This window comes from Argentina silus, assembly GCF_951799395.1.
Source record: "Argentina silus genome assembly, chromosome: 15".
Taxonomy (NCBI): Eukaryota; Metazoa; Chordata; class Actinopteri; order Argentiniformes; family Argentinidae; genus Argentina; species Argentina silus.
The window spans coordinates 15,167,247-15,179,523 of NC_139669.1; the positions used below are offsets into that span (position 1 = coordinate 15,167,247).

Here is a 12,277-nt window from a genome sequence, read left to right on the forward strand (position 1 = left end):
CAACAGTTTGCAACGTCATTAAAAAGAAGAAAAGAAAGCACTGGTGATCTCAGCAATCGCAAACAGGCTGGTAGGCTAAGGCAGATTTCTACAGTGGATGACCGAAGAATGCTCACTATAATTAAGAAAAAAATCAAAACAACTGTCCCACAGATCAGCAACACTCTCCAGGAGGTAGGCGTGAATGTGTCAGAGAGACTACCATACGCAGAATACTTCACCAGCCAAACTACAGAAGCTTCACTGCAAGGTACAAACCAATAGTTATCTTCAAAAATGATGGTCAGGTTACAGTTTGCTAAAAAGTACCTAAAACGCCTGCAGAGGTCTGGAAAAAAGGTCTTGTGGACAGATAAGATCAATATTATCATGTACCAGAGTGATTGGAAGAGGAAAGTTTGGAGGATCTGCCCAAGATGTACATCATACCAACTCATCTGTGAAACATGGTGCAGGGGGTTTGGGCATGTATAGCTGGTACTAGAACTGGCTCACTTGTCTTTATTGATGATTGTAACTGCTGACAGCAGCAGTAGAATGAATTCTAAATTAAAGCTGAGAATCTCTACTTTGACCTCATAGTAATTCTTTGATTTCAAATCCAAACGTTTGGAATGTAGAGCCAAAAGAAGAAACAATGCTTCACTGTCCCATTACTTATGCAGGGCACTGTATGTTTCTAATTCAGTGATTCATATGCTTCACGTTCAGATTTTTTGCAGATTCAATTATGTAATGAATGCCATAATGGAATTTGACGGCTCAACATTCAATCTAATATTTCGAATTCACTCATGGAAGAATTGGCCACACGCAATAAGTCTTGGCTATTTTCCCTTTAAATAACTTGCAGAATCTCCATCCCCAGGTCATCCTACTCCAGAGCAGCCCGCGCGTTCAGGTTTCAGAACAGGAAAACAAGCGCATCTGATCTTACAAGAGATCAGACCTATGGGGATAGCGTCCATATTCTACCGGCCCCTATGTTTCTGAAAAAACGTGAGTAAGGGTCTTTGCGACTCTTTAAATCATGATCAAACCGATTGGTTCATTAGACAATTCGCTGTCGATGGGTGGATACGTTGTAGCCGATACAGTTGGCTACAGTAGCAGCGAACGCGGGGGATATAATGCAGCAAATGAATTGCGGTGATCGAGTTGTTTTATTTGCACAGTGATGGATCATCATTAATTATATCATAACAAGTATAGACCAATTTATCGTTTGGTACATGCAGTGTCAGTGTATCGAAATTGATAAATAATGTAGACCGACTGATTTAGTAACGATTGAGCGTCACGAAATCAAACGCTTCCTTCCTCATTATGTTAAGAGACACGCAGCACATATTGTTTTGGCGTTTAGTAACATTTGTCAAAATGCAATAATGTGTGCGTGTCGTTAGCTCTAAGGCCATGAAATAAAATGCCAAGGGCAGAGGGGATGTGCCACCATGGGCCACGCCCACGGGGTGCTCCCTGAACATAGTAATTCAAATGTGTAAAAGATGGAGTATACCGTGGGATGGTCAATGTTGTTGGTCTTCAATTTACTGCATCTGTCATCGTTAAAAAGTTAGGGTTAGGGTTAGCAAGTTAACAATTTGAACACAGGCCTACCTCAATCCTGAATCCTAGGTGGCATCTAGTAGTAATAATAATCAGTGTATAAATGTGTAATTACAAAGAGATAGTGATTAAAGTCATTAAGAAATGCAATTAAACTTGTAATAAGCTTGTGACAACGCAGAAATATATTTATGTTAATCATAAGATTACTATACTCAGGTGGATCACCTGGCCACCAACAGTCAAACACTATTGCCTAGAAAAGTATAGAGATTGTATTTTATTTACAGTAAACTAGCCTGCACATGCCGTTCCATTCATGTAATATAATTAGTTGAATCATATGAGATTCATTGTTAAGACTAAGGTCACTCTCATCACCGTAGCTTGATTTGAACTTGAGATAGCAAACAATGTGACAAATCTGCCCATATTCACCATTGCTCCCTCCACACCCCAAACAGTAGAGATATAATCTTCTCAAATTGGTTACATAGTTGAGGGAATAGAAGAGGATATTCAAATGTCATATGCCAGTCTTTTAGGGATTTTAAACATTACTCTCAGCCATAATGTGCAAACTCAGAGGTCAGGTATATTTGACAGTAGCCTATGACTACAAATAGTCAGTTTGTATTGAACGTAATGATCAGATCGATCTATCCTGTCAGGCCACAAAGGGGGAAAAAAAGCAGTTTAGGCATTGAATATGAAAATCAGTTACATAATTGAGTCAAGTAACCATTTATATAATTAGCAGTTCACCATGATCTTTCCACTTTCTGAAATGTGCTGTGTAACAGTGATATGAGTGCTGCAGACCTTTCCATCAGTGACTAGGCCAAAGAAAATACTGTGGCTGTAATGTCATCATAGTGAGTGCTCCTGGTAGAGGACATTATTGTGCTGAGTCACCCCAAGATCCTCCTTGCTTATGCTGATGTAGTCATTTTCCCCTGTGTTTTTCAATAGGCTTGTATTAATTTCTGTCAATGTTGTCCTGCAAAGTTACTGTTCACTGTTAATTAGTTGACTATTGTTCAACAGATAGAGTGCCATTACAGTATACGCAAAGCGGTTCTACATTGATGTAGGTTTAGCAGAGTGTGCTGTGACAGTTCTGTTGGTGTGGCACTAATGATTGCCTTATCAGTAGGCTATTACATGGTTTCATCTGCACACCATCTAAGAGTCTGCCAACAGCTAAAACACGATGGAATAACTGCATTTTCACATGGATATAGCACTTGATTCCTATGACATATCTGTAATGATCTGGGAATGACATTCCATTTAGAGCAGTATTATGTTTGTTTATGGAGTCTCCTATGACAGCATAAACAAGTACATAAACAATGGAGTGATATGTCTTTATTATTTTGGTTATGGTATGGTAAGACAGTTGTTCTACCCGAATTAAGGTATTTAGACGGCATATTTATCATAATCAATGGATGTATTTCAATATTTGGAAATGACTGGAAATCTTGGAGACTGTTCCTTTAAGAGGCATACAGTGTAGTTCAGGAAGAAAGGACAACTACTGTACATTTGAAGGCAAATGTTGAATGTTCCATACATATATCCGATCCTTACTTATACTGCCAACATGTCAGCCTGGGAGAGGAGACAGCTGATCCGCCTGCATGAGAACGTCCCTTTTTTTCTTTCGAGAGACACAGGAAATGGTTTAATGTTGCTGAGGAGCTTGTAGTGAGAGGCTGGGGTGAGGGGCGCCTCTGTGGTTGTGTTTGGGCCTTTAAAGATAGTAGAAGCTTAACTGAAAAACATAGACACACGCAGTCCTTTGCTTCTGTAGGCAGCAGCTTTCAATCTGTCAGTATTATGGCACAAACGTTGGGTTGTTGATTTTTTACCAGGATTTTCAAGCCATCAAATAGTGAAAAAACGATTATGATTTTATGAGTGACAGTGACTTATGAAATGCTCATTCCTGTGGAATGTAACACAGTGTGTGTGTGAGCTGCAAGGTGCTTGATGAAAAAAACAAAAACAGCCGAGGGTGTGTCCGGGGCCTGCTCTCAGCCTGCTCAGATAGATAAAGTTGGCTCTCGTAAGAGGTACACACACATGAGCTGAGTGGGGGTTATCTCTATGACACAAGAGACTCTGATGGACAGACAAGACAAGAGTAGGTCTGTGCTGCATAAAGGATCACTTGACGTCAATGTGTGAGGATCCCCCAGATAAAGGTTAGCTACTCTAACTCTACTCCCCTGTGTGTGTCTCCGTGCCCATTGCCTATATTAGGGCTACGTTACGGATAGAGGGTGAGCAAAAAGCCTGAGGGATGACAGACCTAGAGGCATCCACGGTGGGGGAGCCCCCTCCTCCGTACATGATCTTCCTCCTGGTCTTCCTCTTCTTCATCACGGGCCTGCTAGGCTTCCTCATGTGCCACATGCTGAAGAAGAAGGGCTATCGCTGCAGGACAGGAGAGGCAGACGAGGATGAGGAGGACGTGGAGCAGAAACTGGGACCAGACAAACTTGGTGGGTATTACCAGGGGAATCAATGACCTATCTACGGAAATCAGGGATAAGGTTAGAAGAAGGTAACAAGCATCCATGATTGATTTTCGATAGGCAGATCCATATTGTGGGCTATGTTCCAGATTTGTAGATTTGTTTGTAGACTCGCCTGTCCTCATCCAAAGGCTCTTGGCTGTTTGCTAAACTGGAAATGGAGGCACTCTGTTTGCACAATTTAGGTTGGAGGATGTTTATTGAGCTTGAAATGAATGAATTATTTTATAAACAATGGATACTCACTAAATGGTAATATTTTCTACATTAAGTGTTAATATCAAGAAACTTCAAAACAGTACCCATCTCTTGAAAGAGCTGTCAGAATATCTTGATACGAACAGGAATTACCTTTTACTTTCTTGTTTACTAGATGAAGAAGATGAGGACAATCAAGACACCGTTGAACAAATACTGAAGTGTATCATTGAAAATGAAGGTAGTACTGTATGTCAAAACACAACACAAGTACAACTTGATATTCTGCAATATATTTGGCACTTCACTTCAATGCTGCTGTTTAAACTGTGCAAATATTATATTGTGTTTTCTGTTTTGCCTTCTAGCTAACATGGAGGCCTTTAAGGAAATGTTGGGAAACCAGAATATATGTGAACGTCATGATCCAAGGTATGCTTAATTCCTGCTTTGTGCTTTATTTCAACAGTCTGTCGTGATGTGTATGATATGATATGATATGATATGATATCCTACCATTAAATGAAGGGTAGGGTTAGGGTAGGGTGCTATGTATATACTGTAGTTTGAGACCGTCATTTCAGCACTGGCATTGCTAGCATTTTTTGCTCACTTGGGGATATTAGAATTCGTTCTTTGAAATGTGAAAATTTGTTTTGCAAAATTAAGCACAGCGTGTCCAAACATACTGTAAAGCCTCTTTAGATATAATATAAAGAGATTGATTGGACAAAGTGTTTAGTTAATCTTACTGGCAATACTCCAAAGCTGTATTATCACCCGTGGTGAAAGTCTTTAACAGAGCTAAAGGCCCTGCTACCCAACAGCACTACTAAGACTTAAAATCTATAAATGTTTTTCAAGCAATATAATCCATATATATATAAAACATATCTGTTTATGTTCATTGCAGACTTCATATGGTACACTATACTGTTCTACTTCTAATTTAAGGTGTGGTATAGAGAACTGTAGTACAATAATGGGTGTGTATTTCAGCATGGCTGTGGCAGCCACTAAGGATAAAGTGTTTTGTGTTGCTTTGTTTGTTACCTTGGGGCTTGAGGGCATATTGTACATTGAGTCAGCCAGCTCTCTGTTTCGACAGCATTATGTACTGTGTCTCTTACCTAGGACTGTTCCCTGGGGCCACCTGGTTTATTGTGTTGAACCGGCATCAGCAACTCTATTATGGGACCTGATATTTACTGTTCTGAGGCAAAATGCAGTACAAATAGTCTCCTAACACAATGTGTTACTCACATCCATTCAGTGTGTGTGTGTGCGTGTGCGTGTGCGTGTGCGCGTGCGCGTGCGCGTGCGTGTGTGTGCGTGCGTATTGTGTGTGTGCGTGCAAGAGACAGACAGAGAGAGAGAGAGAGAGAGAGAGAGAGAGAGAGAGAGAGAGAGAGAAAGACTCAGATCCCAGTGGTATATTGTCTACGTAACATAGTCATGGTGGGCCAGAAGTGTGTGGGAGAAGACGGAAACTGATTTATGCTTTTAATTAAATCCCTTTGGCACATCTTTAGTGTTCTTGCTGGTCTGCCAAGATAGTGCGGAGACTGATGGAGGTCTGCAGAGCCTGAGCTAGGCCACCCATTGGTATTCTTCCCACACTCCCCTCTCTCTCTGGCAGTAGTAAAGTACAGCCACCTCCCCAGAGGCGCAGTCCTGCTGGGAGGTCAGGGACAGAGGCTGACAGCGGAACTGATAGATCAGACACATTTTTTAAAGATAATCTATGTTAATGACAGTGGCATGTTATCAAGGATGGCTGCTATCATGCTTATAAAGATGTCATTGGTTTTGGCATTTTTGCTTAGTCATGGATTTAAAGGGATAATCCACTCCAAAGTTTGCCAGATGTTTTCATACCTCATGAGTGGTGTAATGTATAGCTGAATCTACATTCCACTGTTGTATAGATCCAGCTAAAGATCCAACTAAATTCAAAATGAATGGAAAATACGTTCACTGTCTAATTTTCCCATTTTTGGGAATTCAGTGAATCTTTTCCTAGTTTGGGAGTGAGGCATACAGCTGGATTTACACATGCTATAAGGGACATGGACTTTTCTCTACATGAAGTCTGAAAACATCTGACAAACTTGGATTTAGGAGTGGACTACCTCTTGAAAGTTTAGGGTTCTTTTTTGTTTGAATGGAAAATGAGCATGATGTTTGAATGGGTCCTTTATTCCTTCTGAAGGTTGCTGCGGAAAGAGAGCTTAGGGGGCATTCCATCGCATCACCACACGGTGCATTCTGGCAGTGCCCTCAACTCCTGCCATCTCTGCGTGCAAGGGCGCTCCAAGAAGGCCCGGCGTAGGAGCCGCGTGGCCCGGTCCAAAGGCCGGCCCGGAGAGCAGACCGTCTTCTCTGTGGGGAGGTGAGTCACTCTGGCTGGACTCTGAGTTTCCCCAAAAGCTTTATAGCAGATCTGGGTACAAATTGTATTGGAAATACTTAAAGGGATAGTTCACCCAAATTACAAAATCACATATTTGGTTCTTTACCCTGAAAGGAGTCTATGGACAAGGACAGACTTCAATCCACACTTTGAATCTGTTTCTCTGGATAATGTCACTAACCGCTAACTGTTTGCATTTTTAACTAAAAACCAATAGAAGTCAATAGACCCTGAAATGTATTGCCCTAATAATCTCAGTCATTTAAATCATTGAGTCTTCAGAGAATTTGGGATGATTTGGGAATTTGGAAAGGAACCAAATACGTGATATTGTCATTTGGGTGAACTATCCCTTTAAGCTGTGCCTTCATTGAATTTGCCTGGAACAATGGAACCAACGGAATTGTCCCAAAAGTGCAAACCTCATCTGGCACTCCGGTCAGGCTAAACATTTTTAGACCCACATTTCAAATGCTTTTCGACCCAGGTCTGCTTCATAGCGACTGTGTTACTTCATTTCTCTCGAGAACCCAGGCCCGGACCACTTGTGAAACAGAAATCTGGAAGAAAATGTCAATAACACACAGAAGATTGACCGTCAAAAATAGATTTTGCAATTGCTCACTGCTGTGGGGCTGGGTTGTCGAGTGAAATGAAATACCATGGTAGCTACGAAGGTTTAAAGGAAACAAAAAAAAGGGATTGAGGATGCTAGTCACCTTGAGTTCATGGTGACACATTCAGTTATCTGAGGTGTGTCTTTCTACAGGTTCAGAGTCACCCACGAGAAGAAAAACCTCCAAGGCTCCACTAACCTGCCTACTGGTGAGTCTTTGGACCAGTTAGACCAATCAGATCCCTTGGATAGTGAGAAGGGGGAAGATGATCTCCAAAAGAAGGAGGGGTACAACCTGCGGAACATGTTCAAAGATGTCAAACAGGAGAGCACCAATGGCGTGGCTCCTGTGGCCAAGCGGAAGAAGAGTCTGACCCAGTTCATGTTGCGCAGAAGCAGCCTTCCCGTGGCGAGCAGAGTGACCAAGCCTGGGCCCCACCTCGCTGAACCAGTGTTTACTACCCCTGTGCAGACCTTGAGTTCTACCACTCCCCCTTCCCCCTTTACTACCCCTGCCCCTGCCCTCAAGTCCACCTCTGCCTTCACCCCAACCCATACCCCTGACACTCCCCCTACCCCTGTCACTGCCCCTGTGCAGACCTCAAGCCCTGTCACTGTCACTGCCCCTGCCCTAACCCCCACCCCTACCTCTGCCCTAACCCCCACCCCTACCTCTCCTCTAACCCCCACCCCTCCCTCTCCTCTAACCCCCACCCCTCCCTCTGCCCTAACCCCCACCCCTACCTCTGCTCTAACCCCCACTCCTACCTCTGCTCTAAACCCCACCCCTACCTCTGCTCTAACCCCCACCCCTACCTCTACTCTAACCCCCACCCCTACCTCTGCCCCCAGCCCAGCCCCAGCCCGTTCCCCTGCCCCCAGCACAACTCCTGTCCGTTCCCCTGCCCTCACCCCAAAATCTGTCCTCACTCCTACCCCCACCCCTGCCCTCACTCCTACCCCCACCCCTGCCCTCACTCCTACCCCCACCCCTGCCCTCACCCCTACCCCCACCCCTGCCCTCACCCCTACCCCCACCCCTGCCCTCACCCCAACACCTGCCCTGAGCCCTGTCATTGCCCCTACCATTGCCCTTGCTCCACTCAAGCTAAGCTTTGACACTGATGCCTCCACCGTCACAGAGTTTTCCCCGGCCAAAGGCTCCCCTAGCCCTGGAGGCCCAGGGGACAAGCTAGAGAGTATTCCTACTGTGAAGGAAAATCAAGGCACGCCCTCTAGTGGCGGGTCAACTGACAAGGTGGAGAGCGTTCCTATTGTCAGGGCTGACAAAGTCTCACCTACCACGACAGGGCCAAAGGACAAGGTGGAAGTGGAGAATATAAGTGTCATGACAGTCAGTAAAGCCTCACTCAGCCCCGGGGGGTCAGAGGGCAAGGCTCCCATCAATGCCCATAAGGTCTCCGCCACCACTCCACAAGGGGACATGGTGGAGAGCATTACTATCGTCAAGGCCAGCCCAGACAGCCAAAGGGAATTCTCTGTGGTGCGCATGGTGGAGGTGAAGGAGGTGAAGGAGGTGAAGGAGGTGAAGGCAGGAGTGGGGGCGGGGGCAGGGGCGGGGGAAGAGGAGCCTGTAGCTCAGAGCGAGGAGGGCAAGGACGACATGGTGGAGATGGAGGACATCAAGGACTGTCGGGTCAGCCAGGAAGAGGAGAGCTTGTCACTGGAGCAAAAGAGGAGGTCGGTGCACAAGTGGTGAGAGAGGAGTCCCTCGCTGACACGGGCACAGCAGGGTGAGGCTGGGGCTGGAGCTGGGGGAGGACAATGAGGACGAGGAGGAAAGACTTGCACCCCTCACCATCATGTGGAGAAATGGATATACAATACGTAGCAATACAGTAGAGCTCAACATAAACAATGCCATGCCAAAACTATACCAGGCCACAGTCACAATCTGAGGCTGGCTTCAATTGTAAACGGACATGGCTTTAGAGAAACAGGGTCATACCAGCAAGCCTGTGATTAATTTATTGACGTATAACAGTTGGGGGTGAGGTAAGCACTGGCACCTTATATTCGGATGTATCGATCTTCTTTCGCTTGCATAATGTGGCTAACAACACATCTACAGTACTACTCCTATTATCGCCAGTGCAAGCCCAGGCCTCTTTTGAGAGTGCAGTCTTTGAAAACACTGCTCACTAACTGACTGGTCAAGTTGTAAGTAATCTGGTTTAAGTAATCTGGTAGTGACTGACTGACTGACTGGTCAAGTAGTACAATATAAAGCAACCAACAGCCAATAACGGGTAATAGCTGTATATTTTATGGTCAGACTGGTCTGTAACTACTCTGTATACCATAGAATCACAGCCACGAACTGCCTTTGAGTAAGGTTTTTATCTAGCTATTTCAAATTGCTACCTTTACATCCTTATGCTTTCCCTGATACAGTCCTTTCCTCAGAAGAGCCAGATAAATGTTAAGTGTCGAACGGGATATGTTATCATCAAGGTTTTCAACAGCTGTCTGTGGACAGATGTCTTGTATTCCTTGCTAATTGAGCTTTAGTTAACGAATCACTGTAGAGTGAAAGACTGAGAGACTGAGGGTTGGTCTGAAACATCTACCCTACAGTAGCATCGACCCAGTGTGTCCAATCTTCTTATGTGGACAGTTAGACTGACATTTCTCTGCCGCTCTCGCTCTCGGAAAGTGCTGAGCACAGTGATCTCATACAGATGATTATGTTGTGTAACGTTTGACATTCTCACAGAAAGGTCAAGTTTAGTCCTAAACCAAGCTTGACAAATGTTATTACTTTAATTGATTCAGAATAGTGCCCAGACAATGACGTGTGTTCTTTAAAAGTATATGTTTTTTGGAGGCATAGCCGCATTCAATACACTTTTTAAATTCTGAGCATACTAGATATATGTGTCGTAGAATGTGTATTCCAGTAGTTGAGATGATAAAAATCACAATGGCCTGTTATCTGTTTTGGTTCACAGTGCTCTTCTGTCTGTGTCATTTAGAAGTATTTTGTTCATTGAGTGAATTGGGTCACTCCTCCATTCCTCCTCCACTCATTTTAGAAAGAAACAACCCTCTAGATTCTAATCACGAGAATGTGTTGTCCTGAAGCAGACAAGCCATAGCTGTATTGAACAATGTCTCCCTCTGCTGTACTCAACACACACACACACACACACCTCTTAATTAACCCCATGTCCTGTCTTATGTGTAGTATGCACCTAATCGTTTTTGCAATGACAATGGCAGTGTTGTGGGATACATAGAGCGACATATAACATATGTCACTGGGACATCGAGGCTGTTTATTTTTACACAATAGATGTGTCTTATTCAGAGAATACGGTTTTAACCATGTATGGATGATATATTCCTGGTCTTTACTTGACATGATGGAAAAAATGTGAAACTCATGGGTACCATTGATTTATTTCTGGATTTGCTTCCTTCAACATAACGTTCTTAGGCATTTAAAGCAATTGATTTCTTTGTCCAAACTGATAACATGTCAAATATGACACATATTTCATTCGAAGACATAGTATATTGCACTTACCATAGAAAATGCAAGGCTTCGATTTAGCGCCATCATTAATTGAATAGTTATGAAATATAATAGGAATATAGTAGTTATAATAGATGGTTGACTAGATGTCAACTGATGATGTTATGTTTGGTTAACTGGTACATTTTATGTTATTTCAAGGACGCAAATGCCAGACTAACTGACTGTGATCCACCACTGAATGTAAAGGATTGATCATAGATTTGAATGGGATTGTCTGTGTAGCCCTGAAGAGATAGTATCATTGACTATATTATAAATTATATATATTATTATAAGACGCAATAAAAAAAACAGTACTACAGTACTACTGTGACAGTACTATTATGGCATTTATACCGTAGACACATTGTTTACTTTAGTAGATGGTCAAGTGATAAAACTTACTTTCTACTGTATATCTTATGTCACCGTCTCAAACGATTCACCAGCAAACATTATTGTCACTGCACATGTGAATGTTATCTGGTTAACTCTCCACCTCAGAAGCACAGGGGGATTGAGATGAAGAAGGACAAACAAAAGCACACCAATCAAAAGATTACTTTCATCAAGCTGGAGGTGCTTCTTATATATCTCAATTAGCTAGCTGGGGCTTTCCCTTTGCTGTCCGTGGCTGCTACTACCAGTTCACAGTGAAGACCGGCCTGACACACCTCACTAGGTATATAGTATAATAACCCTGTCCCCGTCCATTGTGTCAAATCGATATTTAAATGTGTTTGTAGTGGCCTTAGAACCATATATTGCATGTGTCTTCATTGACAGAAGCTGGAAATCTCAAAAGGAAAACATATACATATACTATATGCATACTATTAATCAACCTGATCATTTGAGTATTCTCAAATGTAAAAATGCAGCAATGAACAATGAACAATTCTTAAGGAATCAAAATATATATTAAAAGCTATGCATTTTACCTTGTGTTGGTGTTGTCTTGCTTTGGATAACCTCATTTACAAATTCTGATGTCATTTTGTCCACCTTTCAAATGTTACCATCAATGATACCAATCGGCCATTTCACAATTAATCAGCAAATAAATAGCCATCAAATTAACTGCCATTTAAGCTAAGAATTATAATCATAATTCACTCAATCATCATTATTTAAAGGGTATTCAGATGGAAGGTTATGTACTGAAAAGATACAATGCACCTTCAGATGAGCCCGTATATGCTTAATCCAACTTCTATGACTATTATTGTCATGCTATGGTTGTAATGCTATACATGGTTGTTATGTATGGCCTAACAATGATAATAGAAGTTGGCTGCCTTCAGACGCGCCTCTGGAAAGGATTTCTAATGGCATTACTGTAGAACACAACAGTAATGGAATCGCTGCACACTAGTAGACACATCAATGCTCTG

The 12,277-nt window shown here is 42.8% G+C and overlaps 1 protein-coding gene across 1 annotated transcript; it reads left to right on the plus strand.

Annotated features, from left to right (window-relative positions):
• The first annotated feature begins 3,846 nt into the window (after positions 1–3,846).
• Positions 3,847–11,913, plus strand: rell2 (RELT like 2). The gene is made up of 6 exons (XM_083686033.1): positions 3,847–4,082; positions 4,489–4,554; positions 4,682–4,745; positions 6,526–6,705; positions 7,496–7,934; positions 8,451–11,913. Exons 1-6 carry the CDS (start codon positions 3,881–3,883, stop codon positions 9,060–9,062), a joined length of 1,563 nt encoding a protein of 520 aa, XP_083542159.1. The 5' UTR covers positions 3,847–3,880; the 3' UTR covers positions 9,063–11,913.
• The last annotated feature ends 364 nt before the right edge of the window (positions 11,914–12,277 follow it).

Bases quoted from the DNA above. Each gene is read 5' to 3' on its own strand.
- rell2 (XM_083686033.1), top strand. From the start codon at position 3,881: ATGACAGACCTAGAGGCATCCACGGTGGGGGAGCCCCCTCCTCCGTAC. The intron at 4,555-4,681 runs GTAGTACTGTAT...TTTGCCTTCTAG, and splicing joins GTGTATCATTGAAAATGAAG to CTAACATGGAGGCCTTTAAG. The intron at 4,746-6,525 runs GTATGCTTAATT...TTCCTTCTGAAG, and splicing joins TGTGAACGTCATGATCCAAG to GTTGCTGCGGAAAGAGAGCT.